Source organism: Neltuma alba, unplaced genomic scaffold (genome assembly GCF_004799145.2).
Source record: "Neltuma alba isolate B1F8T4 unplaced genomic scaffold, ASM479914v2 tig00012260_pilon, whole genome shotgun sequence".
Classification (NCBI taxonomy): Eukaryota; Viridiplantae; Streptophyta; class Magnoliopsida; order Fabales; family Fabaceae; genus Neltuma; species Neltuma alba.
Genome location: NW_021636786.1, coordinates 18,230 through 45,742, shown reverse-complemented (window position 1 = coordinate 45,742; position 27,513 = coordinate 18,230). Strand labels below are relative to the sequence as shown.

Sequence of the window (27,513 nt, the reverse complement as noted above, 5' to 3'; positions counted from 1 at the left end):
AAATGGGCCAACCCAGAAGATCCACTGCATCCAACCCGTCAACAATTAATTACTTAATCCTCACAACACAAGTTAATTACATTAAAGTTCAACAGAAAAACCATACGTGGTCGTCCCAAGCTTTGCCGTTGTTGTAGATAACAGCAGCACCGAAGCTCCTGGCAGGGTTTTATCCCTGTGCCAGTGATCGGAATGGTGGCCAGGTGAACCATGAAAACAGCAAATCCAATTGGCAATGGAGCCAAAACCTGCAACGACATTTAATAATCAACTCACATACAGCACCAAAAACGTACGTACGAAATAAGTTACATCATCACTACTAGACTGACTGGTTCTGTGTACAGTGAAGTATTATTAACATACAGGAACGTGAGAGTCACGGGCGCTTCTCTTGGGGTCAGTGGCGGAGAAAACGGTGTACACCAGAACGAAGGTGCCGATAATCTCAGCGCCCAGAGCTGTGCCTTTGCTGTAGCCAGAGCTCACTTGGTTAGCCCCTCCACCCAGTGAGTTGTACGAGTGCTTCATGAACGCCTTAACCAACCCAGTGCCGCAAATTGCACCCAGGCACTGAGCCACCATATACGCCAAAGCTCGGATGAGTGACACCTTCCTCGCCAAGAACAACCCAAACGTCACCGCCGGATTGATGTGGCCACCTACGCAAACGCAACAAAACACGACAAGACAAACCGCTTCAGAGGCCGCCATAGTACATTAGATGGTGCGGAAATTGTGAGATGGGGTTGAACATACCAGAGATACCGGCAGTGCAGTAGACGAGGACGAAGATCATGCCACCGAAGGCCCAAGCGATGCCCAGGAGGCCAACGCCGTCGCAGGGGCCGGTTTGCTTTTTGTGGCCAATGACGGTGGCAACGGTGATGTAGAGGAAGAGAAGGGTGGCAATGAACTCGGCGATGAGGGCTCTGTAGAAAGACCAGAGCTTGAGCTCGGCCGTATCGAGGAGAGGAGCCGGCGGGGGGTCCACGTAGTCTTTGCCATGGTGGGCTTGGCCTTCTTCGCTCACTTCCTTCGACATCTCTCTGGAGAACTGACCGGGATAGCAAGAAAGAAACCGCGTTTGGGGGTGTCAATAACAGTGAGGAGTGAAGGTGAGAGGACGGAGGGTGTTTTTAAAGGAGAAAGAGAAAGGGCCAAAAAAAAAGGGCTGGGGTTAATGGGAGCGAGACAGGGGCAACTTTGGAATAAAAGAAAATAGCCAGTGACAGCGGTTGGAGGAGAGGGGTGGGACCCGCATGAACAGCAAGACCATGTGAACTGGTGGGGAGGGGGAGAGAGAGAAGGCTCATCATGTCAGGCTGGAAACCACAATAGTGCCACGCCGGCACGCCTTGCAACGGTCATTTCTTGTCTTGTCTCTACGGTGCCCTCTTCTTCTTATCCATCTCTCCCAGGCAGCTTGTCGTCTTTACTATCAGTAACGTGAACGACGGTAACACTGTGTTTTTACTGTTTGGTTAAAAGGGTGTAAAAAAGCTGCGTGATTTCGAGGCAGGATGACCGTTGAGTACTCATTACTGAACCACTAATGGAGCCACTTATCTACCTCACGACTCCGTCCAGTAAAACAAAGGCTGTCATGGGTGGACCCAACCACGTCATCCACGGATATCACGAAAACAGTCCTCTTTTAGGGGTATCTAAAAAGCCAGCGTTAAAAACAAATGATATTGACAATTAAAATTTTTAACGATAAGAAATAATATTATTACGATTACGAATTTTCGAGAGAAATTTATATTTTAAATTTGTTTGAGTAATTAGTGCTCCTGAATAAAAATTTTGGAGATAAATTTGTACAGTAACCATTTGTACATCATGTTTAGATTAATATAGTTGTTAGATTCCTAAAAAGAAAAAAAATACATGTAACAAGTGAGTGATAGGTGGCTCAACAATGATGGCATGATTCCATAATTATCTGTTATTGTTCCTTGAGCGCAAAGCTATGCGGTAATAATGGGGAACTCTTTTTTATGACTTTCTTTAGAGGGAGTGATTTTCATCAAACTTTTGGCGATTCCTTCCACCTTTAATCAACCAAAATCCAAGTAAGTAATCAAGTAGCATATAATACATTATCTGAGGGGTTCAAGCTGACCTGGATTGGGCGAAGAGATGCGTTGTAAATGTCTGTTCTTATTCAAAATAAAATGGGACAGAAAAGGATGAATATTTTTTTAACATTCAGTAACTTTTTACGGTCACACGTTGATATGCTTTAGAACAAAACAATGAATGATATGGAGATACACTCATATGCATGCCATTTTGACCAATAGTATGATGGAGAAGCTGAAATGCATGATACATGTATTTGTCTTTGTCTGAACCTAATTTAAATGTCCAAATCAATTTATTGATTAAGGTTGTAGACGGCATACATGAGTTAATTAAGTATATGAGTATGTGATCAAGGCCTCAAGGGACTCGTTTTTCTAACATGAAGATATATGGCCATGCGAGTGAAGTGAGCTTTGAGAAGCCAAGGGCGGGTAAAATGACTCCAGCCTGTAAATTAAACTTGTACGACTTCTTTTTTAGCGGAAAGGAACTCAGTGCCCTAAGATGGGACCCTTGAGTGGGGGACGTTGCAGAAAAACGAAGAAAGGAAAGGGTAGTTGGGATAAGGTGGAAGAGATAGAAAGACGTGCTGCTGAAAAGGCATAGCTTTTGCTTTTTCAAAATTGACGATAAAGCCAACGGTCCTCTCATCTTTTGGCCAATTCAGCTGCCCTCCTTACCTCCCCTCCCTTTTTCTTTTACTTCTCTGCTCATTTTCAACATACTTCACATTAAAAAGATTTTGAAATTTTATTAATTTTTATTTAAAATTTAACAATTTTTTAACTTCATTTCTATTTAATTTAATATACATTATACCTCATATTAATAAAGTTAATATAATAATAAATGAAGGTTAGAATTATATATCCATATAAAAGATTTCTCTTAATACCCTGTAAATAGGATAAAAATATCTTTTCTTTTTGTGCTATAAATAAATAGTACCAGACGAGCATTTCATCCAATCTCAATATCCTCCTAATAGGAATTTCGATGAGACTAAACACAGCAAAAATATTCATTACATCAATGCTGGTTGGATTAAGTCCAAAAAACGCGACTAAATTACAAGAAGATCCTTGGAATTTAACTTGCTTTTTTTCCTCCTTCCCTCACCATCTCATCCTTCTCTCGCGCTCCCTTGTTTGGAATTGTTTATAATGAGCACGTTTACTTAAATCAAAACAAAGTTACTCCCATATTTTACCCCCCGTAAACTGTAAAATCACCGCAGCAAAGCCAGTCCGGAGCTTCAGATTAAACCGTCAATCATATAACCTTGTCTTTTTGGATCCATGATTGCAACCGCTGCTCAGATTTTGGTGCCCGACATTCATTCCTCCTCTCTGGCTCCGGTTAAGTGCTCCGGTAAAAGTACAGTGCTTTGAATACACATATGATTAACTGTTTTCTTGAGTATTGCCCTCAAAAAAGGCCCTTCTTCTTTGCTCCACACCGCCATGATTGCTCCGGAGTCTATCACTTTCTTGACGATCTTCCACGTCATCGAAGAAAACATTTTCGTTGGGAGTTTTAGAATTCACCGTTTGACTCCATTGCCTGCATCACCACACAGGTAACACATAGTACGGGGATTTAGACAACATGGTACGAGAGACAGGTTCACCTTTGTTGCATGTAGACTGTAGAGCGCAGAAGCAGCATGTCGAAGGTTTAAAAACCATATATGGACCCACAATCAAATGAAGTTTGGTCCATAAAATTCATTCATCAGTGGCTATTCGCTCCACACCACAAGTTCCCCCTCTGGCTGCGCAGGCCTCAATGACAAATGATTTTATGATTTATGATCATGTACGCCGTCAGAAAATGTGGCTTCTTCTTTCTTGGTATAATAGTTTCCATGTCTTCATTCTCAGTTTGGTTAAGAATCTACTTTGTTCTGGTAATCATTTCATGACCACGTAAATTCTTTTATTCTTTTCACGTCAAAATGCAAGAACTGTTTTTTCATTCTCAAAATCACTTTTTATTTTACTCAAAGGAAATTACAACTTTCAGAAAATTTCGGTGAAAGACTTTCCAAACGTAGCATATATTACCTTCCTAACTAAAATTCCCCGAAGAAACCTTTGAAAAACCCTTATCCAAACGGCTCCTTCGTGTCTTCCATTTGCAAATCTCTCCTACATAAGCACGAAAGCAGACACTCTGTAGTGTACTACTGAAATGATATGTCTCATGTCTGAAGGAAAAGATACCTGTTTTTCTTTCTTTTATATTTTTTTACTATATTCCCCAAGTCATAACTTCATTCATGCTTAATCCTTGAAAATAATATAACAAGCAGATGAAGCCAGTATTATAAAACAGAAGTTGTACATAGACTGTCATCAGTCAAACATAAAGTAGAGACACATGCCAGAGCTCTCCTAAGGTAATTATTTCGATCATGTTACCCCGAGCCCAACTCAACATACAAAATTTTGTTCACTTTTTGCTCTTGAAGGCCCTCGCAGGATCAACGGCATGCGTGCATCTTACAGCTTTGAAACTGGCAAACCTGCATTGATAGAGAAAGAAACCATAAAGTTTATTGTCCTCAACAAGAGGTTCAAAAATATTTAGCTCCAAGTGCTATGATATCATACTCAGGGCTTTGGCATTAACAATGCTAGGACATGCAGCTGGAGGAGGAGCATTCTCATTGAGGAAAGGTTCCACCCTGTTTGGATCAGACCAGACTGGATAGCCTTTAATTTTCCCCTGAAATTTTAACAAACATCAGTTTCTTTCCACGCATGAATCACTTACATGCAAAAGGGTTTGGGATCATTTGCGAAGAAGTAAGTTTAAATTTTTGTACAGCCATTTGTACCAAAAAGAGAAACAAATCCTGGATGACAAGGGAAGAGGATCCACTGCTGCTAGAAATCAACAATAGCAGCACAGTGATGTGCTGTTTTCTGCTCAAGTTTCATATTTCGTCTTTTAATATTTAAAATCACTATTTGTTAAAACTACTTAATAAACAATTCGATACTGTGTAAATATTTTCCAACAGCCAAAGATCTAGCCTCAGATAACGAGACATACCAGAACATTCAGAGCAGCCAGTGTCGCCATTCCCTCTCGGGTCCACTGCAAACAAAGACGAAGTAATTTTGATGACTCTTAGAACTTGTCATCCTTGAAAGAGTAGATATAACATATCGTAAGTCTTTGGCACAATATAAGGGAAAGGTATTACCTTGGAAGCAGACGCGATATGGGGTACCACAATGGCATTCTTCATTTCTGCAAGCCCAGGTTTCATGTAGGGCTCATCCTGATGACAGTTAATTCTTTTTAATTGTCAAGAGATGGATTAGAAATTATGCTTATTGTAAGACACAAAAGTTAACATTACCTCAAACACATCAAGGCCTACTCGAAACATTGGATTCTCTCTCAAATGCTCTACAAGAGCAACTTCGTCAATAACTGGCCCTCTACTGCAGTTGATTAGAATTGCTTCCTGTGATTGGAATAGCATCATTGCCACATTTTACATCACTTTAGGCCGTTAATAACTAAGCACTCTTCAAATTTTACCTTCTTCATCTTTGCAAGACTTTCCTTGTTGACCAAATGATAGGTGGTTTTGTCCAAGATAGGATGGAGACTAATCTACAATATGCACCGGCAAAAGCCCATTTGATTTGAAACAATCAGAAAAGACAAGTAAGTTTCGAATTAATTCTTGGCACAGATTTCTTACAACGTCTGCCTGCACAAGCACCTCTTCCATGGATGCTGCCCTTTTCCAAGTTACTGGTTTTTCACCACTTGCTTTCAGGAATTCACCATAAGCTGCAATGGTGAAAACGCAAGCCATCAGCTGACAGAGTTTTGTATCGGTTAATAAGTCAAGTCAAGAGCATGCCTGTGACAAACTTCTCTAGGCGGGTGGCTTGGTACAGATCATAGTAAATTAAGTTCATCTTAAACCCTTCAACCTAAAACAGCAGAACAAAAGTTTTTTCCTGTCATCTACGGGGCAAAATGTTATTTAAACTAGATTAATGCAGAATCAGAGTCAAATTGAAATCAAGTCTGTGACCGAACTTGACATTACCCTTGTAGACTAGTCAGTTCTCAGCAAACTACCAGTTTGACAAATATAGCATTCAGCTATTGACCAAAATAAGTACAGCTTTCAACACATGCAACTCAGTCAAATAAGCTCAGAGGCACTTAAAGTCTTCAATATTTGATTTAATGGAAGATTACCATCATTCTCGCATAAGCCGATCCAATACGACCAGCTCCAATAACACCAACAGTCTGTCCTTTGAGCAAGTTTCCAACAAATCTATGGGAGAAGTAAAGAACTTATTCCAGCCATTACAGGAGTATGTAACTTATTTCAGCGCATAAAAGATGAGCAAAGAAGTAAAATATATATTTTTATATTTATATTCTTACAAATGAGGAAGCCATCCATCGTATAATCCAGCCCTCATGAACTCATCTGCCTCAACGATCCTTCTAGCAGCTGCTAAAGAAAGTGAAGCTGCCAACTCTGCTGTTGTCTCTGTCAGCACTCCCTACGAAATGAGCAACAAAATGAATTTCAGAACTTAAAATCAGTATTTCTCTCAATCTTTTGTTGGAATCATGTTAGAGAATGTAATAAAAGCTATTTATGCCTTTATGGACACCTACGGTTAAGTTTTCATGTCGAGGTTCCCCCCCCCCCCGGCCATTAGTTTGAAATGGTGAATGATTACCGCCCAATTGATTTTTTTTTTTTTTTGGCCAGTAATTGCGCAATAACTTATCTATCGTTTTATATAGAGAAGAAATATCTCGTATCTGCCATTCAACAAACCTACATAAATGCTAATTTTTGCAACAAGACAAATTGATTGCATTTATTAAGGTTTGACATAATGCAGTGAGGGGAAAGATGACTTACAGGAGTATTTCCAACAGCAACACCGTACTTGTTTGCAGCTTTGACATCAACATTGTTATAACCAACTGCCATGTTACTGAAAGCTTTGCCTCCCGCTCTGCTCAATGCGGAAAACAACTCTTCTCCCCAGTCTTCTGTCAGCTGTAGCACGAACTCATTTTAAAACAAAACAAGGGAACACAGAAAACAAAATCAAAGAGCCTAGAACACCAGAAAGATTGAAATTCTCGAACTTTTCTCATTTCTGGTATGACCCCTTGTATTGTTATTACCTGGCCAATAACCCCATCACACTTATCACCAATTAAGGCAATGATATCTTCGACAGACAGAATAGTTTTCTTCTGGGTACATATCTGAGCACGAACGGAGAAACTTGGAGTCATTTGCACAAAGGAAAAACACTAAAAGCATCTCAAGAAAGAGAAGCAAAATAGCAGAAAAGGATCAAAGGAAGACAATTACTTCAACACGACAATCTTGCTGGATCAGGAGGTTGATCCAACGAGTTCCGGGCATGGATTTGGTGCTAACGACTCTGTATTTGCCATTTGGGTTCCAAACTTCGATGGACACCGGCTTGGCCATGAAGAGGAGCAGCAAAAGAATTCAGAGGTGGAGAGTGAGCGAGACAACAGCGAAATGAAATTTCAGTTAATGAGTTTGGTGATCTCGTGTGAAGGGCAGGAACAAAACGTTTTATGCTAGGCCAATAAGATGGGTCCATGTGGAGGATTAATGAATTATTGAGATTAGTCTTGTTGAGTATAGGCTGGTGTAGCAGCGTGGTTGCCTATGGGATTTTAGCCTTAACAGATAAAGGAAGTTGACGAGAGGCAGATATGGATGGAAGCAATGCACCAACTGTTTCAGCCTCTCGTTGGTACAAACACAATGGATAACGTATTAACGTATGTGGGTGGGGTTAAGGTGCACCCAACACCTCTAAGTATTTTGCCAGGTGCACCCAATGGCCTAAAATAATTTATGGTGCAATTTTACTCTTAAAGTAATTAAAATGGTGCACCAGTATCCCATGCTAACAAATCTGTTACTTTGACCGTTAAATTGATGAGTTAGCACAAGTTTGACCAAAATAATCTGACCTGACATGTCTAATAAGTAGGTGATGTGGAATTTTTTTCGAGGTTAAGGTGCATCCATCACCCCCAAGTATTTTCCCAAGTGCACCCAGTGGCCTAAAGTAATTTATGGTGCAATTTTGCTCTCAAAGTAATTAAAATGGTGCACCAGTATTCTATGCTAACAGATCTGTTACTTTGATTGTGAAATTGATGAGTCAGCACAAGTTTGACCAAAATAATCTGACCTGGCATGTCCTATTTATAAGGCACTTCCAGCATGTTTCACACAGATCAAGGAAAACCTTAAATTTCATTAACTTTCATTTAAATTTTAATAACTTTCCAACATTATCCCTATTTAATATACATTATATCTCATATAAACAAAGTCAATACAATAATAAATGAGGGGTAAATTTGTATATCCATACAAAAAATTTCTTTCAGTGCCTTATAAATAGGACCACAAAATATTTTCTCTCTCTACCCTATAAATAGGACCAGAGGAGTATCTCTGAAAAAATTTCTTACTCTGAAAAAAATTCCAAGAGCCAAAGAGAGCATTTACTAAACAGAGAAAACAAAGCAGTGGCAGACGAAAAAAATTCCACATCACCTGCTTATTAGACATGCCAGGTCAGATTATTTTGGTTAAACTTGTGCTAACTCATCAATTTCACAGTAACAGATCTGTTAGCATAGGGTACCGGTGCACCATTTTAATTACTTTGAGGGCAAAATTGCATCATAAATTACTTTAGGCCACTGGGTGCACCTAAAAAAATACTTGGGGGTGCTGGATGCACCTTAACCCCGAAAAAACTCCACATCACCTGCTTATTAGACATGCCAGGTCAGATTATTTTGGTTAAACTTGTGCTGACTCATCAATTTAACGGTCAAAGTAACAGATCTGTTAGTATGGGATACCGGTGTACCATTTTAATTACTTTGATAGCAAAATTGCACCATAAATTACTTTAGACCATTGGATGCACTGACAAAATACTTGGGGGTGCTGAATGCACCTTAACCCTATGTGGGTGTTTATATTTTAAGGTTCGGAGTCATGGATCATCCGCTGTTTTTGGTGTACTTAAGTTGGGCCACAAGGGGAAAAAGTGAAGTTGAGTTGTCGGGCTTCCAAGTTAGCCCAATTCATCAAGTCAAGTTGAGTTGTTGGGCTCCCATGTTAAGTTACCAAATATAAGTTAGCCCAACTAATCAAGGTGTTGGGCTGTCAATATCAACATGAAAGAAAATCATCAATGAGAATTGGGTTTAGTAAAAATTACTTGTCGCTCATATGACTAATCAAAATTTAAATCCATATTCAAAGAAGCGTTCATAGTTAGTGCATAACAGTGTCTAGATAGGATTTTCTTTAATAAAAAGATGCATGTGCATAAGAGGAAAAAAACATGAAAAAAAAATCACAATTAAAATAACGAGCTTATATTTCTTTTAGAAAAAGGTGAATGAATTAAAACATCTTTTTCTTATTTATGTTATAACTATTTTGAAAAATCACTTGAAACTTTTTTAGAGAAAAAAAAGAGAATTGCTCCAACTATCCTTCCAACCATGAAGTTATTTGGTCGTAAAATTTGGATCTTTATGATTGTGTTTTCTTTTAGTTATATTTTTCTTGAGAAAACCATATTGGAGGTACTTATACTTTCTCTCAATTTTCAATTTGGTACCTATGTGTTTTTTGTTCTTAACTAAATCTTTAATTTTGCTATAGTAACATCATTAATCCTTATGTAGACACTAAAAATATCAATAGAACAAAATTATAAGAGCTAATGTTGCTAAAAAGATAAAATTAAATGTTTAATTAAAGGAAAAAACACATAGGTATCAAATTAAAAATTGAGAGAAAGTATAGGTACCTCCAATATGGTTTTCCCTATTTTTCTTTTCTAAATTATGGACTATTCATAATCTTTGACGTTTTTAATCATTAACTCTACGAATTTGGAATCCAACAAGACAAGATAAAAAGCAGGAGTGGGGAAATGGGATGTCACTATCGAGAGGGAAAAGATCAAAGAGCGTGTGGCAGACACACGAAAGTGCAAGCCAAGTGCATGGGGGCTGGTGCGGTGGGCACGTCCTGTTTGGCTGCAATCTCGATTTGATCCAAACATAAAATATGAGGTGGCCCTATCAGCACACGCCACCTCTCCAAATCAGCACGCTCCATCTTCTTTTCTTCCCACCATTCATTCTAATCTACTTTTCTTTTAAAAAAACTAAAAAAGAAGCTGCCTTATCTCCAGATCATTGCCCTCTTTATGTCGATGACAACTAGTGATGTTTTAGTTTTAATTTTAATTTTAAGCATAAAGTTTGCTGTGATGGAGCCTCGCACTCGTTCCTGTAACATGCAGCTTGCTCGGTTTATTTGATTTTCAAGCCAATTTTCCCTTTTTGAAAAAATAACTTACTCATCTTTATAAACCAAACATATCTCATTTTTCATTATTCTGAGGTCAAAGAATGTAAACGGATTCTCAGGCAACGAATCATACACATGGCCTACAATCTCAACCACTCATGGGTATGAAAATGTGTTAATATTTGAAAGAGAGGTTGCCCTTGGACTAATCTCCCATCCTATTATTGCAGCACGCACGTCTCTTTAACCCCATAAAGAGCAGGAAGCCAGAAAGCTCCAAACTTGGAATTGGCCTGTGTCATTAAATTAACAAGCAACTTGTATTCACTCTTCCATCGAAAAACAAAAACAAAAGCCCCTGAGATTCACTCCCATGTACGATAATGGCCACTGATTCTAATTACACTTTGGTTGGCAGCCTCATACTCATAGCTCTTACCAAAAGCCAAAGGGCCAGTCAAATCACTCCAGCCCGACCCTTTGGTCCTGGTCGGCATCAAATCTCACATTCTTTTCTCGCATACACTCAATTTTGTAAATATTGGCCATTTGTTGACCACCAAAAAACTCAGCCTTCTTCGGAAAAATTTGCATAATCACAATAAAGCAGGAGCATTGGTAGAAAATAGAAATGACTTTTCACAATCGTACAATAATAATGGTGAGGAACTTGTTTACAAAAAAAAAAACGTTTACATTCGAATTTGAAGTTTTCCTTTGCCATTAACAAATTTGAAGTTAATTAAGAAATTTGTGGTATGTGGGTATATTGGTAGTATTTGCTCTCCTTTTTTTCGTCCCCCTTCCCTTTTTCGCATCCGGTATTTTTGAGATTATACTGGTTGGTTACGACGGTTAATTAGAATTCGCCTTCTGGTTGGTGGTCAGACGGATCTCTCCCCGATTCAAACCTTTAGTTTACGTTATTGTGTTTTAGGTCGACGGAGGGTTTTCTGTTTTCTCGCACGGCAAAATGTTTCGGATTTTTAGTTGGTGTTTGGCCAAGAAATAAGTTAAAATACTTTAACTTTCGATGACTTTCTGGACCGGAGCTTTATCCAAGAGTTCCTCTTCCTCCTCTCCTCTTCATCTCAATCTTCCACTTCTTGCCAACTTTTGAAGCCATGGAGAGGCTTATATCCTCTTCTTCTTCTGCTTCTCCCAAAATTAATCTGAGCCCTCGTATTTCTTTTCTTAGTCGAAAGATTCGATTCGATTCCACTAGATTCATTGTTCCCACATCAGCGCGTTCCATTGTTAGGCGGGCCAGCTCGATCTCTTTCAAACATGAAAACCCATGTTCATTTTCGTCTACTACTCCCTCTTTTGCTTCATCACTACCACCGCTTAATTTGCAGTCCCATTCTCCTGGTGGAGGCGGCTCTTCAGAAAAGTCGGCTCGCGAATTCGGCTTTCTCAATCAGATCACAGATGGGGCTTCAGGACAACGGAAGGTTAGTAATTCGTCTTTTCGTCATTTGGAAAGAATGAATTCTCGTTTTGGGTGGATCTGTAAAGATTTCTTAAATCTGGCTTGCATTTGCTTTTAGTCCCTTGCGTCGGATGTTTGTGTCTCGGTGGCATACTTCCGCCAAGCCGGTTCTTTCGTCATAGAAAGGTTTACTAATTTTTTTTTCTTTTCTGGTTGCTCTTTCCTTGTCAAATGATGTTTAATGTCGGAAACAATCAGAAGGAAACTTGGTGCGTTCAACAAATGTTTGCGTTGGAACGCTTTTTTTTCGAATTTAGTAATTCATCTCCACTCGGCAATCTGCAGCATTTAGCTCCGTTATTGTTGTTGTTGGAAGACGCAGAACATCTTGTTGTCTTTGATCTGTGCAGAATCCTTTAATTATTTTGAAGTCTAGGATATTATATGAACACATTATAAACCATTATAATTTAGCAAATAGTTGAGTGCGTTTTTAAGATGTGTTGCGTACTAGAAATAGGCTTTGATGGAAAAGCATAAAATTTATCATTACCTGACTGATATCTTATTTACGACTCCAATTTTGGACAATGTTATGTGATCGGCAAAGTTTTGCATGAAAGAAAGCTGCTAAACTTAATTATCTTTGCATATTGATGTTACTAAATCAGGTTTTATTACTGAAATGGCCATTGAACCATGCTTAACTGGAATAGACTGGGATACATGAAACCTTGACTGAGAGCTTACTCTGTTGGTATCTTGTTTTGACACTGGTGTATCCCTTGTGTTGATATTCTTGAATCATGGTAACATTTGGGCTCCGGGTGATTATATATTAGAGTTAAGAATACATATAATTACATTTTCCCAGATATTTGAAAATCCTTTGACTTTTTTTCTCAGGTAATAACAGCTCGAACAGTTGCAATAGTCGCTGCTCTTGTTATGATCTTAATCCAACCAGCCTTTGCACCAGCAGCTTATGCAACTTTTCAAACTGCCACCAAGGCAGGTGGTCCTGCTGCAGCTGCAATTGGTGGAAAACTAATTCGCACTGAGCTATTGAGTAGCGCCTGGACTGGTTTCTTTGCTGGTTGCTTACACACACTATCAGGGCCTGACCACCTTGCTGCTTTGGCTCCTTTGTCAATTGGTCGTACCCGACTGGAGAGTGCTGCTGTTGGAGCCCTTTGGGGTTGTGGCCATGATGCTGGTCAGCTTATATTTGGTTTACTCTTTCTACTCCTGAAGGATCAGCTTCACATTGAGGTTATTCGAACTTGGGGTACTCGAGTGGTTGGCCTTACTCTGCTTGTGATTGGTGCTATGGGAATTAGGGAAGCTTCAGAAGTGCCTACGCCTTGTGTTGCCTTAGAAAACGGGGAATGTGACGTCAGTGTCTATGAATCGCTTGATAATCCAACTGTTGGAAAGAAAAAGGTTGGCTTTGCTACTTTTGCTACAGGCATAGTTCATGGCCTGCAACCAGATGCATTGATGATAGTATTGCCTGCCCTAGCTTTGCCTTCTCGCTTGGCTGGTGCTGCATTTCTCATCATGTTCTTGGTCGGGACAGTTGTTGCAATGGGAAGCTACACAGTATTTATAGGTTCATGTAGCCAGGCACTAAAGGATAGAGTACCTAGAATAACTGAGAAACTCACTTGGGCTTCTTCCCTGGTTGCAATAACCCTTGGACTGGCCATCATTATAAGCCAGTTTTTTGGGTTTAGCCTATATTAGTTCATTTTCAGCTGCCAAGGAACTTCATTTTCAGAATCATCATTTTGGTGAGACGAGAGACCGGGACCTCAGAAGAGAGACTTGATTGTCCACGCAACTTCATCCCACATTTTACTACTTTCGAATGTGTATAATATTCTGCAGCTCAGGATTCCTTCTTTTTTTTTGGCTAACTTTTTGGGTAGATTTCAAATTGGTCCATATGTATCATGCCATGGAATTCGCATATGATACTATGTATCTCTATTTTAGTCATACAATACGTGGGTTATGTGTTATGCTTATTTGCGCGGTATATAGATGAGTCAATTGAAGTATTGAACTACGACAGAACCTAAAATCATCTCGGGTCTCCCGCAAGTGGGGCTGACGCAGCATAGATTATGCTTGAAGCCCACAAAACCAGTGGTTTTCATAGACTGGCCCCCAAACATGGGAAACACTTATTCCTTGCGGGTATTGATTCTATTCAATGACATGGTACCTGATGATTCAAACAAAGATGTCGCGGCTTATAGATTCTCGGCAACATCAAGATATTACATAATTATTTATACGTACACGTAATACTGGATTATGTGGAATTTGTACTGCCCACGCGAGTGGCATTGTCGTCAATTAATGAAATGGCTTCTCATAAATTTTACGTTATATATTGATAATATTGTATCTTGACAATGATGAATATTGATTGGTATGGACAGTACTCTCTTTACTCCTGTTTATAAATTACATTTAATTAATCTTGAAATTAACATCGTTCTTCCAAGAAAATACGTTGTATTCAATGCAATAAATTCTACCCTTTTTTAACTAAATCTATCTCAATTCTTTTCTTCACAATAATTATTCAACAATAAGCATACTAAGGACACTTTCGAAATTGGAAAATAATAAACAGGAATATAAAACTTTTACAATGCAACATAACAGGAAGGAAAATTTTATTTTTTACTAGAATTAGATTATAAGCTCTTCAGTCGGGATTAAAAAAAGATTATAAGCTCATACTTTACACAAAGTTGAGCCATATACATATCATTCTCAGTTTTGTAACTAACGTGACCTCTGCGCACGCATATTTGAGAAGGCAGGGCAGGGACTTTGGCTCCCCGCTTGATTAGAAAACGTTGGTGGAGAGTGTAGGAAAAATTTTAATTCATTGTGCTATTTGCGTCTGATCCTTCCCCTTCAAAATGGAGAGACTCGGAGGAATAATCAAAATTCTCACTTCTCTTCCCCTTCAATCTTATCATACTAGAAACGTTAAAATCCATCGTTTTTCCTACCTTTCTCTCCATGAAATCTCTCAAACACCCCCCCCCCCAAAAAAAAAAAAATTCGCTCCTTTGTATTAAAAACCCTCTCCTCCAATTCCCCCGTTTTTTGGCCACATTCTCCATTCTCCTTTTCAACCAAACACTCTTATAGGTTCTACATTGTTGTCTCAATCCTTCCTCAGGGGGTGACGGTTCTTTTATATAGGTATTGAGTTAAAAAAAAAAAAAAAAGGCTAGAAAATAATAATTATGTACACATTAATGCGACAAGTATATCAGTTAACAATATCGAAATTTGTATGCCAGCCATTGAAATAATTCACAGTTGGCCGGATTTCTACCGGATTTACTCTAATCTAGCACTCCAAAGGTTCAGAAATTACAGCTAAATAGACATGCATATTCGAAGACTAATTTGTGAGTTCTCTTAATCAAATTAGCCGTGACATGAAGTGCACAGCCATCACAACTTTGCCCGAACTCAGCCTAGTTCTCCGAAGAATTTACCAGCACATGTAAAGCAGAGTACACCAATTTAACCTTGTTTTTTCTTTCATTACAAATGGTTGAAACTAAACCAATTCCAGTTACTTTAAAATCCCTTCGCCTGAAGGCGCAGTGGACGGGGCCAGGGCATGGCATAAAACAAACATCTTCATAGAAAAAGCCGGACATCAAATCATTCCTGCATCAGGGCCCGGATGTATAAATTCAAACTATTGCAGCACCCAGGAAAATTGAAATGACATAAAAGAAGTGGGGCCAAACCTCATTCTAGTGATTCATGGTCATGCAAAAAGCATTAGCGTTTTTGCTTTTTCTCAATGTCGTGAAGCACACACACATCTGCCGCTGTCTTCATCTGGAACCACCGCAAAGGTCTTAGTGTAGATTAAATTAGAGGGCTTGAACATATAAGTACAAACAAAGTCACAAAAGCAGCTGCTAGCATGGTCACGGCTCAATACAAAAAGCAGTAAATAAAATAACCAAATCCGGCTAATTTACTTAAATCAAGAATGTGAAGAAGAAAGTTCTCTGAATCAATGGTTAGTCATATTAGTACGTTGTTGCACCATAATAAAGACCATGCCAAGGAGTAAGCTGAAGCACCAAGTAACATGCTAATTGAGTATGTCCACAGATTGAGTCGCGGAAGTAAATTCAAAGCTTTTATGCAAATGGACGTCAGTCATTCACCTCCTCCCGGTATTCAATGTTATGTTTCAATGTAAATATAAGTATCATGTTGATGGTTAAACGAGTTGAGTTTAGCACTAGATCAGTTGTGCTGTGAAAAAAAGTAGCGCTTTTTATGTACAAACCTGAATGATATTTACAACTTGCTTGATCGCCCATCCAAATAAACTAGTACCAACCAGGAAAGAAACTATTGATATCTTTTGCAGACTACTCGCTAACACCTGAAAAGGATTGACAATTGAGAAACTAACAAAATGATCTTGGGGAACCTTCTAGATATCACAGACATCTGAAACAACTGAAACACACACATAGAATATAGAACTTACATCCACCAATTTGTCTGTTTGATTCTCTGACAGAAGAAATAGGATTAAGTAAAGGACCTGTAAAATGAGAAATTTTTAATTTAAACATGAAAGACTTTTATCAAAGTGATCAAGCAGACAGGAAGACAATTACCTCACAGGAGACACAACAGTAAGCCATAAACATCCTATTCCCATAATATGCCCTAAAAAGCCAGCTAGTGCTGTCCTTTACATCTTTATGACTATCCTTGCCCAGCAAGAAAGTGCTGCATTTGAAGCATGAAGATCCAGCAAAAAGAACTTAATAAAGACTAAAACAAATGGTCACAGATTTATAACGTATATGAAAGGAAGGAAAAACTTGGCATTGACTCGTTTACATGCATTACCTGTACATTTGCAGCCAGTGGCTTGCAATATCCAAGGCAAGCAGTGACAAGAAGATCAGACCAGGCCTTCAAAAAGATTCAACCCAAATGTCAGAGATACATGGTTAAAATTCCAGTGTTTGATGAAATGCAAGAGGGCTCGAAAAATCTTACTTGTATACTTGGGAAAGAATTACAAGTAGACAAGCTGTACTGATTCTGGAATGGAGGTACAAATAATCCGAATGAGCAAATGGGAATACAAAATATTAAAATTATAGCATTATCATTTTTTATTAATACTTTTCCTTGACGTTTATGTCAAAAAAGTGCACGTGTAAGGCTGCCTACGAAGGATGTACAACTCAAAATGAGAGCCAATTCCATGTCCAACAGTCATTAGACGCCACATGACACTTGAATTACATACGGATACTCCATAGTTAATGCGCAGTGTCCTATTGCGTTAGCACTGGTGCCTATGCACACAGAATGATGCGTGTGCGCGTACCAAATGGGGAGAGTGAATGAATTACCTGTCTGTTATCATGTCCAGAACAGCTCCAAAGGTTGACACTGAAAAAAAAAAAAAAAAAAACACTATAAATGTGCTGGAGTAATATATCTGTCCATTATTAAGCAATAAATCATAGTCAGATAAAAGTTATTTCAAGACATAAATTTACTCCTTATTAAAAGTCTGATCAGTGTAACAATGAAACAATGTTAAACATATATAATCATGAAACAATGGTTGTATAATGATTAGAGTGGTGCGGAAACATGAAAAAATGTTAGCACTTGGCAGCAACGAATGCATATACATCTGCCTGTGTGAGAAGGCATGCATGCTACAAGTTACAACAATCTAAAGTTAACTGGTGTCCTAAACCAAAGCATCAAAAGGGGCTAAGCATCTTGAGGTCCACGGTGCATAAGGTGTTCTAACCCAAGCATCAAAACTGAAAAAATGGAGGGCATGCTAAAACCATAGATATGAAGAAGTAACTACTATGAACTGATCAAGAATTCAAGATGAACTTTAATAACAAGTCATATCAATTCAAGTTCATAACAAAAAAAGGTGCTGCAGTTCAGCATTTCATAACAGTTAAGAGATAAAATGCCCTAAAATTCATAAAATAAACAGAAAACAGCTCTAGAGTCCACCATCGGAATCATTAGATAAGATCAGCCCCATAGTTGTTTGTCATCAACTCATCATTTCCTATCCTCCTCTTTTATAGCAATAAGAGATAAAATGCCCTAATATTCATAAAATAAATAACAACAACAACAAAAAATTTACTTGGTCAGCAAAGTAAAGGGAATTGCCACACACAAAAAGAAAACATAGGTGAGATCCTGACGGAAATGACCATGCCTGAGAGATCAGATAGACAAGAACTCTTTGTCACCTTGCCTAAGTGCCTTTGCGAAAAGTAATAATTAATCAGTTGGCAATAACATTCAAAATAAACCAACAAAGAAAAAACCAAAAACAACGATGATCACATGCACACTGTATTTGGCCTTCATAAGAAGAATGCAATGGAAAAGTGCAGTTATGGGAGAGAGATAAGTCCAGGTTCCTTCAGTGTGAAGTAGAACTAATTATGCATTGATAGTGTTTCACAGAAGAGGTTGAAACATAAATTGATACTGGAATAACATGAATAAGGAAATTTATACCCTGGTTAAATTTGCGAGCACACCAACCATCCACAGCATCACAGACAAAGCTGAAAAGACAAGTTCAACCATATTATGCCCCTAGCTCCGTAAAGTTAAAGAAACATAGAGAAGAATGCTTGAAAACACTTATGGAACTGCTTCCCACCTGAAAAAATAGAGAATACAGAAAAGCATTCTGTTTCTGAAGCATAGGTAGAAGGCAGCACAGTTTACAAGAACCCGGATGTATCCTACAATACAAAAAAGTCAGTTTTAAAAGAGTGAACTCGTGAAGAATCACCAAAGAAGGAATCAACTTAATTGAATTTTTCAGAATATGCATGACTTTCTTGCAACAGAAATACCAGCTGCAAACAAGTGGCATAATCTAATAAAAGTAGGATAGTGTTCTGATCATTATTTAACAGCACAGTGCAGAGTTGGAATCCAATTTTCCAAAGACATAAGATGGAAATAAATCGTTTAGTTGTAAGAACCTAGTTCTGCCACACGCTTCTGATATATGTAATGGCTGAACTACATAGTTCCCAAAATAACTAAGCAAGCAGCAAAGAAACACAATATGCACCAGTAAGGATAAATACCTACCAATGATATTAGGAATGTAAAGGTACACTGATAATTTGCTAGGTCTTGGTCCAGGCCTTTTCGCCATTGAATGATTTACACTAAAACCTGCCTTAAATGTACAATCTCGACGATCAAAATTACCCCCTGCACACATTCGCTTCAGGTAAGAATCAAATGTACAAAGACATATGCATGCAAACCTGAATATAGCTAAGCCTCATATTGACAATCACCCACCCTGTAACACCAACCTAAATACCAAGTACATAAGTTTAAAAGAGAATTCAACAGCTATTTTTAAAACAAGCAACTCATTAGCTCCCATAAATTATATCATCCATCACTTCTACATAACATGCTGCACCATATCATTACACTCCAATTACACTTTCTAATAGGCATTAACCTAAGCAGCAACAATTACTCGGCTGGAACAATACATAGATGATTTTACTCTTGATTATAAACACTGGCTCAGAATTTTTAAAACGAAAGGTTCCAGATAATGCCTCCTTCTTAATCATTAAATTGAATCTTTATACATCCAAAATACATTTCTCATTTCACTTGCGTTGTCATGCCAATCTTTCTCTTCTCTTCCCACGCTAGGGTTTCCGGTTTTCCTTATCTTCTGAGAGCTCCCTATTACTTCCTGCGTCCCCAGCCTCTTGCTCTACTCAATCAGATTAGCATGACCGCAAGCAAAAGAACTACTCATAGTTCAATGGACACGTAGAGAGGAAATGAAAAGCGCGCCAATCAAATGAGGATGTCAAGGCATCATTGAGCTGCCAGCGTTTAGATTTTAGAAACTCAGACGCTTGACGGACATGTAAGGGGTGCTAAGCGTGGCCAAGGATGACAACCACCTGTCTGGGAAATGCCGTCATGCGTAATGCCAAAAGAGATGTGCGGAGAGGAAAACTGTAAGCCGTTATTGTCGGCACAGGTCAAATCAGAAATCACACCCGACTCAGGAAGCTCATAAAAAGCTAGAAATGATTCGCTCTCACTGACTCAATTTACGAAACAGCTAACGGAAACCAAACAGGACTAAAAGGGGTGAAATAACGATCCCCTTGAGATGAAGGAAAAACACATACAAACTAACTAACAAATAGAATAAAATTACCCAGTTCAGTCACAGGGAAGTCGGAGATACCGTTTGGGCGGACGACAGGGGCTGCGGTGAGATGGCGCGGAAGAATAGAGTGAGTTCGGATCAAGCAGATTCCGGCGAGGGGCGGAGATATTGCTGATTTGGGGCAGCCGCGTCGCGATACAGAGGAGCGAATAACAAGCGGGGAGCAGCGGGAGAGACACGCTGTCAGCGCATAAATTCTTTTCACGGCTTTGTTATAATATTTCAGAGCAAATCATGCGCAAAACAGGTGTAAGAATCAATAATTACAGCATTTACTTATTTACTAAGAACGAAATAAAAATTAAAAATTATCATTCAACATTTTTGACCTTCAAAATTATCCTTCAATTAAACCTACATGGTAAATGAGAAAATGAGAAGCCATGCATAAAAAGATTTAAAATGATGGCACCCCCATGGGGTCTGAACGTTGAGAACTCACCACTTCCTGGGAACATGGGCATCACCCGGGCGATGATGGGTTGTTAAGGGCATTAAGTATAAACAAACGAAAGCAGTGAACAGGGAGAGCAAGTCAAGAATAATTCCTTGCATTGTATCGAAGGGTATGAATAAATTAAAAAAGAAAGGATCATACCAAAAATATAATTAAAAAAACGGGCGGGCTGATGAGCCCAAAGGACAAGAATTGGGCCGAGATGCTTAAAGCCCATGGAATGGGGACCGCCGGACCGAGGCAGCTCACCAGATCGTGGGGAAAGGGAAATGATCAATAAGCGGCACTGGGTGTGAGCCGTGAGCGCCATGTCTGAACTCCGAAGTCTCAGCTAACTCTGACTCAGGCCCCCCCCCCAAAAAAAAAAAGCTCTCAACTCTGTCACATATTACTAATTTTAAACTTTCAAAATAAATTTGTACCCAAAAAACTCTTAAGTACCCGATGCATTTAGGACAAATTTATACCTTGACATAAAATTAAAAACGACAATATACATATGCCCTGAGAGGGAGTTGGATTCTCTCCACTACTTTCCCATCCTCTTCCCCTCTACTATCTTTCTTTTCTCTTCACAACTATTGGATCAAAATTCCAATGGTCCAGATTTAACATCTTATAAAAATAATGTTATTAAAAAAAAAATTAAACTGTTAAAATCTGGTCTGAACAGTTTACAATTGTACTAAAAAATTAAAAAAATTTGCTTTATAATAACAGTCTGTAGTTATGAACTGTTCAGATTAGATTTTAATAGTTTAAATTTATTTATCTATTTTTTATCATAATATTTATTTTTATAAAATGTTATAACATATTAAACTTTCAAAATAAATGTGTACCCAAAAAACTCTTAAGTACCCGATGCATTTAGGACAAATTTATACCTTAACATAAAATTAAAAACGACAATATACATATGCCCTGAGAGAGTTTTTCAGCTTCTCTTTCCTTTCTCTTTCATTCACTTCTCATTTCAATTAAAAAAATTGAAATTTGAACAGTGTTAAGATAACCATTATTAAGAAATTTTAAGATGACCAGTACTATTATTAACAAAAATATAAGCAACTATAAAAAAAAACTAAATATAACTGCATCTCTCAGATTTTACTTAGTAGTTAGTACTGACATTCTTAGGAGATTTAATATCCATCAGTTGAGCTTCATCATGTGAAAGCTCAACTTGTAACATTAAATCACCGAACATCTATTAGTAGTCTTCATATCCTTACTCTAAAGCCTAATTAAAAAGTTTATATCAGTCCTATATGTAAAACCTATTTCGTATGTTTATTTTTTCAAATAGGAGGGGGTGGGAAGGAATTAAAAGTATTTTAGAAAAAAAAACATATCATATCGATTAATTTATCTGATATCTTTAAACTACTTAAATTAGTTAATTAGGTTTTAAATTAAAAACTATATTACATAGAATTCAAGAAATCTGTGTATTTTTTTTTTTATTTAAGATCCATAAGTAATTTTTGTTATTTAATTTGCCAACTATTACATGGTTACGTTAATAGTTAAATAACTAGAGCATTTTCACCAAACACGGTGGGAATGAACAGAAAGAATTCTTTTATGTTTTTTTGTGTTTTTGTTTTTTGGTTTTTTTTGGGGGGGGGGGTGTTGGGTATCGCAACAGGTTGGAAGAGTTATCCTCAATCAAATTCAGAAAATATCCATCCCTCACGCGACAGAGTATTTTAGAGGAGAACAATTTAGAAAAATGGAAATTGGCTACACATGTTAAAACTTAAAAGAGTTACCTTGAAATTTTAGTCAACGTTATTTTTCCCTGTTTTTTTGGTGACATTCAATGATGCCAGTGAATTGTATTCTAGTGAGTGAGAAGGATTTCTCATTTCAGCAACCGAAAGAAATATTGAAAAGAAATCTTAAATGCAATCATGAATTATTTAATAAATTTAATGACCAAAAAAAGCAATAAATAAAAATAAATTAATAATCTTTTTTTTTCCAAAAAAAATCTCAACATTGCTTTTATTTCATTCAACTGAATAATGAGAAAAGTAAAAGTAAAAGAAATATCGAGTCCCCTCATTAATTAAGTAATCACAATTTTGTTTGCTTTCAAACTGAAGAAATGAGATTTGATGTCCCCGATGCGCTCGCCGAGATCCCCCATGTAACCGGTCAAAAATATAAGTTTCTTTCATAACTCATGAGATTTTTCTACAGAGAAAGAAAAAGGTAAAGTCAGGAATAAAAAGGAAACTAGAGTTAGTAGTAACTCTCTGCATTGGGCCAAGGGTGCATTCATCGAAATGGATTATGTGCATCCCATCCATCTGACTAACATCCCAGCAACTTCTAAGTTATAAGCAATCTCCTATTCTCCTTTATCTTTTTCCTCTTTTCTTTTTCCCTTCCAATTCTGTATTTACTTTTCCCGGAAAACTAGCCTAGAAAATCAAGGTCTCTATACTAGCTTTCTTAGGCGTACTGCAAACAGGGCAAGCCTGAAGCAAAGCCTCGCAAACCCTGCATGAACATAGATGCCTGCAAGGAAGAAACAGAAAGCACGCCTTCCCAGAATTACAGCTTTCACAAATCATCATCTTTCTCGTGCTCTGTTCAACTTCGACCCCATCGTCCTCTTCCCCACCAATAATAATACCCCTTCTTTTCTCCCCTTCGTCGTTGCAGCACGACCCTGCATCATCCGCTGCGACCCCATTGTTGAGACCATGAGAAGCTTTCTCTTTCGCCTGTTCCAATGTGTTGTGCAGTGACAACACCATGGCTTCTTTCTCCTGAGCCAGTTTACGCCACGCTTGATTCTCTTCCTCCAGTCTTCTTAGAAACTCTTCTAACTCCATTCTTTTCTTCGTTGCTTGCGCAATTTCTTCGTCTTTCTGCCTCAACATGTAAACCGCGTCGGATTCGAATTTCTTTAGTAACGACGCCACTTGCTGCTTCCTCTGATGTTGCAGCATAATTCTGAGTTTCTCATTCTGCACCATTCACAAGATTAACATTCAAAATTAATCCCTTCACAATCCGAAACGCTTGGCAGAAAACAAACAAACGCCTTAATAATGGATTTTAACCTGTAGTCTGATGTAGCGATCCATATCCTGGCTCTGTTTCTCGAATTGAAGGGCCATGCTTTGCGAAATAGACGGTGAAGCCGGATTGAGATTGTTAGCTTTCGTATTATTGCTCGAGAAGAGAAGATTTGTGTCGACAAACATGTTCTGATTCCTCTGCCTCTCACTGTACAACTGTCGCAAATCCTGTTGCTGCTGATGTTTCTGTTGTGAATTGAAACAGGACTGAGCTAACCCATTATTCTCAGTTATCAAATCCTGAGACCCACATAACGGGAACCCAATATTGCCCGGACACAGCTGCGCTTGAATCGCCATGCGCGAATCGAAGGCCAATCTCAATCTCAAAACGATCAAAGCGAGAGCTTTTATATGGGAACAGAAAGATCAAAAGGGGTTATGGGTTGGGAGAAACAGAGGCAATAGTGGGTATAAATACATGAGGAAATGGATGAAATGGAGGGATTTGGATTGAGAAGAAGGAAGTAACTGAAAAACTCAAAAACTTGATAGGAAAAGAGGGAGCCTAGGATACTACAGAATAGGACTGAGTTTCCTTTATATGTTATTTGGAAGCATTAAAGAGAGAGATGTGTGGGACGCGGTAAGCAGCGACGTAGCACATGCAGATTTTGTGACCAAACTAAGGGGTCAGAGATTTCAGAGGCGTTTGTTTTGAATTTTAAATAAAGAAAGAAAAAAGAATTGGTTTCTAATTTCATTGAGAAACTCACTCACACACAAACCTGTGAGGCTGTGAATGAGTCAGTACTTCTCATTTAAGAGAGAGAGAGAGAGAGAACAAATAAAAGATTTGTCAGTTCGATTATTATGAAAGGACTCAGAGTCTGGGATTCTTATTTTTGTCGTTTCCCCAATATTTCCAAAACATTTTCTAAAAACCTCCTCCTCTTTCATTCTAAAATTACAGACAGATGCTATCTTTGTCACTGTTCCATTAATGCCTTTTTTCTTTAAAAGGCATCCATTTTAGTTTTCAAGATTAAAATTAAGAATATATTAATTCATGCACTTTATCATCTCTTTTCCAACGTTATTGCTTGTGGGCACTCGATTTCACGGGAAAGTTATACGTCCTCTCTCTGAACAAATAAAGGGGTAATAATATCTCATATGTATACTTAAATTATTCGAATTAAAAAAAATCCTAATACTCCTCTGATCCTTAATATATGACTCAATTGTTGAGTTGATTTTGATCTTAAATATAAAACTTATTTCTCATATTTATCAATTTTTTTCTCAATTACTTCTATGGATACTCTTTCAACCATAATCAAGTAGAAGAGGGGAGGGTTATTAAGAAAAATGATTATAGTGTTTTAGGAAAAATGTGTCACATTTCTTACAGTTAACTAATTTACCTAACTTTCTTAATCTAATCAAATTAGTTAAATGAATGTTATATTAAAGATAGAAGGAGCACGTGCTTTTCTATGTATGAAATAGAACAGCTTTCTAGTTTTGTACTATATGTGAAAGAAAGCATAAATTAAAAGGCTTAATTGTTGTCTAAGAACATGCGTGCCTGATACGTCCGGAATATAATTTCCTGTCTAAAACAGTGTAAACATGATTATCTCAGTAGCACATTCCAGATGACAGCTGTAATAGCAAGCAAGCAAACTATTCTCATGTTCTGTTCTTTTCAGTTTTCCTCGTATTTGTCGTCATGCCCCTTTATTTTTATCAGAAATTGTCCATGACCTATGAGTATTAATTTTCATCTTGAAATGTTCAGATTTTATAATTATTAAAGGCAATAGGGATCACATGTTGAGTGCCAATATTCGGTGGCGTGTGGTTTAATAACTCTCTGGCCTTTTACCCAAGCAAAACCATGAACTCATTTGAAATTACGTATGTAAATATTTATAAGTATATTTTATATAAATTGAGACAAAATTTTTTTTAAATATTTTTTCGATTCAAAATATAAATTAAACTTTGTTAGAGGGTTTTTTTTTATAAGATAACATTTATTTTTGTTAAGTACTTAATGAGTTTTTTTAATTTTACCCTCATATATTATTTTTCCTCTGTGATTCATTTATTGCATGTTATTTTCTTTATTAATAATGGCTTATGTTTGAGAAAAAAATTTATACCTTACATATTTATTGTTTTTAATTAATTTTAACTAATTTATTAATAAATATAAATAGATAAAGTTTAGTTTCTTTCCTTGTATTTTATAAACTACAATTAAAAACTTACTTATAAATCATTTTAAACATGCTTGCTTGTGATGGTGATACCTAGAATTTGAAATGCCATGATAATTCCATCACTATTAAGGAGGGATGAACATTTCTAGTGCTATAAAAATACTTCGGTCAAAAGTATTGAATTTATTGGGCAGTTGTCTGGAAGTGTACAGAGAATAAATTCATAATAAATGAGAAACAATTTCTTAACGATGAAGGCAATAAGGATTTGTAATTTTGTGGTGGCGCTGTCAAGCCTCCGGATTAGGATTTGGCATCTCGATCAGTACCATGATTAATCCAATCGATTATTTGAAATTTCCATTCACGAGTGATGGCTAATGAAGAAAAGATTGTTCATGGAGCTTATAGAGAATAGGGTTATATTGATTGGCTATAAATGTCTTGTCTTTCCTTTTGAATTACTGTGTCTTTATAATCACAATATCTCGATATTAGATATTGATATTATAAAATACTGCGTGATCCGCCTAGTCAGTGTTTAATGTTTTATTTTTCCACTGACATGATCCTAACTCTGGAAGGAAAGAGTGCCAACCAATATGCAGCTTGAGATTTAGGACCACCACCGCGAATTCATTTATACATTTTAATTTATTTATGAGTATAATTTCAATTATTCCTAAAAAACCATGGAGTGGGAGATGGTCAGAATTACACAGCCCCATCAGAATCAACATTAAGGGTCTATTTAGAACAGTTTATAAATAGCTTATAAGCTGCTTTTCAATAGTGATTTAAAAAATACAAAACAAGTATGTGAGAGGAGTTTTACCTCGATTTATATAAAACGTACTCATAGAAAATTTTTACCGTTATGTCAAATGGGACCTAAATGGAAAGTGGATTTCAATTTCTCTGCAGGCAGAGATTACGTGCCTGTTTGGAAACACTTTTTTAGAGCTTATAAGTAGCTTATAAGCTCTATAAGCTCTATAAGCTCAATTGAAAAAAGTAGGGTCTGTTTGGCAACACTTATTTGCAATCGGGCATATGTCTGAAAAGCTACAATAAGCTATAAGCTAAAATTAACAGCTTATGGCTTATAGCCTATGGCTTATGGCTTTTGAAATATGAAGAGAGAAAAAGTTAAGAAATTTATTACTTCTTTTGATTCTTATTATAAGCCTCAAATAACTAATTTGTAGATAATAAAAATCAATTAAAATTAGTTGAAAGTAATGAATAAGTTAGAAATATATTTTTATTTTTAAATATGCTCCTAAAAATATACTTTTATTTTTTTATGTTTCACTTTATATTTAAAATATTTTTTATGACTTCTTCATATTAAATTATTTTAATTTCATTGTATTATGTGAAATTATTTTTTTAATCATGTTTTATTATTTATTAAAACTCATACCCATTTTGGCAATTTTTCAGCCAAAATTACTTTTACTCAACTATAATCCAAACAAGCTTTTTCTAATCTCATTTTTGTAAACTAGCTTGTCTGAACTCCAATCCAAAC

At 37.3% G+C, this 27,513-nt stretch overlaps 4 protein-coding genes and 1 pseudogene across 4 annotated transcripts; 1 reads left to right on the top strand and 4 right to left on the bottom strand.

Moving 5' to 3' along the window:
* Positions 1–80: 80 nt before the first annotated feature.
* On the bottom strand, positions 81–1,118 carry LOC114725677 (aquaporin PIP2-7-like; annotated as a pseudogene).
* A 3,183-nt stretch (positions 1,119–4,301) lies between these two features.
* On the bottom strand, positions 4,302–7,705 carry LOC114725679 (glycerate dehydrogenase). Its single transcript, XM_028912211.1, has 13 exons — positions 7,481–7,705; positions 7,288–7,371; positions 7,016–7,156; positions 6,523–6,644; positions 6,328–6,409; positions 5,981–6,053; positions 5,816–5,907; positions 5,650–5,724; positions 5,465–5,572; positions 5,306–5,383; positions 5,152–5,196; positions 4,707–4,821; positions 4,302–4,618 (listed from the first exon to the last, which is right to left on the bottom strand). The coding sequence occupies exons 1-13, from the start codon at positions 7,601–7,603 to the stop codon at positions 4,596–4,598; spliced, it is 1,161 nt and encodes a 386-aa protein (XP_028768044.1). The 5' UTR covers positions 7,604–7,705; the 3' UTR covers positions 4,302–4,595.
* A 3,698-nt stretch (positions 7,706–11,403) lies between these two features.
* On the top strand, positions 11,404–14,328 carry LOC114725678 (uncharacterized). Its single transcript, XM_028912210.1, has 2 exons — positions 11,404–11,958; positions 12,843–14,328. Exons 1-2 carry the CDS (start codon positions 11,629–11,631, stop codon positions 13,680–13,682), a joined length of 1,170 nt encoding a protein of 389 aa, XP_028768043.1. The 5' UTR covers positions 11,404–11,628; the 3' UTR covers positions 13,683–14,328.
* An 868-nt stretch (positions 14,329–15,196) lies between these two features.
* LOC114725680 (probable CDP-diacylglycerol--inositol 3-phosphatidyltransferase 2) lies at positions 15,197–20,456 on the bottom strand. The gene is made up of 12 exons (XM_028912212.1): positions 20,272–20,456; positions 19,128–19,253; positions 18,685–18,769; positions 18,537–18,586; positions 17,381–17,420; positions 17,019–17,063; positions 16,866–16,931; positions 16,628–16,742; positions 16,495–16,551; positions 16,288–16,386; positions 15,731–15,824; positions 15,197–15,647 (listed from the first exon to the last, which is right to left on the bottom strand). Exons 2-11 carry the CDS (start codon positions 19,192–19,194, stop codon positions 15,765–15,767), a joined length of 684 nt encoding a protein of 227 aa, XP_028768045.1. The 5' UTR covers positions 19,195–19,253; positions 20,272–20,456; the 3' UTR covers positions 15,197–15,647; positions 15,731–15,764.
* Positions 20,457–22,875: 2,419 nt separating this feature from the next.
* LOC114725675 (probable BOI-related E3 ubiquitin-protein ligase 3) lies at positions 22,876–24,211 on the bottom strand. The gene is made up of 2 exons (XM_028912209.1): positions 23,791–24,211; positions 22,876–23,694 (listed from the first exon to the last, which is right to left on the bottom strand). Exons 1-2 carry the CDS (start codon positions 24,106–24,108, stop codon positions 23,143–23,145), a joined length of 870 nt encoding a protein of 289 aa, XP_028768042.1. The 5' UTR covers positions 24,109–24,211; the 3' UTR covers positions 22,876–23,142.
* Positions 24,212–27,513: the final 3,302 nt, after the last annotated feature.

Excerpts from the sequence above, each read along its gene's own strand:
- LOC114725679 (XM_028912211.1), bottom strand. The coding sequence starts at position 7,603 with ATGGCCAAGCCGGTGTCCATCGAAGTTTGGAACCCAAATGGCAAATAC. Across the intron at positions 7,372-7,480 it reads AGCAAGATTGTCGTGTTGAA|ATATGTACCCAGAAGAAAAC; the intron begins GTAATTGTCTTC and ends GTTCGTGCTCAG. Across the intron at positions 5,725-5,815 it reads TGCTTGTGCAGGCAGACGTT|ATTAGTCTCCATCCTATCTT; the intron begins GTAAGAAATCTG and ends TGCATATTGTAG.
- LOC114725680 (XM_028912212.1), bottom strand. The coding sequence starts at position 19,194 with ATGGCGAAAAGGCCTGGACCAAGACCTAGCAAATTATCAGTGTACCTT. Across the intron at positions 18,587-18,684 it reads TGTATTCTCTATTTTTTCAG|CTTTGTCTGTGATGCTGTGG; the intron begins GTGGGAAGCAGT and ends TTGTCTTTTCAG. Across the intron at positions 16,932-17,018 it reads ATTCTTTCCCAAGTATACAA|GCCTGGTCTGATCTTCTTGT; the intron begins GTAAGATTTTTC and ends ATCTTTTTGAAG.
- LOC114725675 (XM_028912209.1), bottom strand. The coding sequence starts at position 24,108 with ATGGCGATTCAAGCGCAGCTGTGTCCGGGCAATATTGGGTTCCCGTTA. Across the intron at positions 23,695-23,790 it reads ATCGCTACATCAGACTACAG|AATGAGAAACTCAGAATTAT; the intron begins GTTAAAATCCAT and ends TGAATGGTGCAG.
- LOC114725678 (XM_028912210.1), top strand. The coding sequence starts at position 11,629 with ATGGAGAGGCTTATATCCTCTTCTTCTTCTGCTTCTCCCAAAATTAAT. Across the intron at positions 11,959-12,842 it reads GGGCTTCAGGACAACGGAAG|GTAATAACAGCTCGAACAGT; the intron begins GTTAGTAATTCG and ends TTTTTTTCTCAG.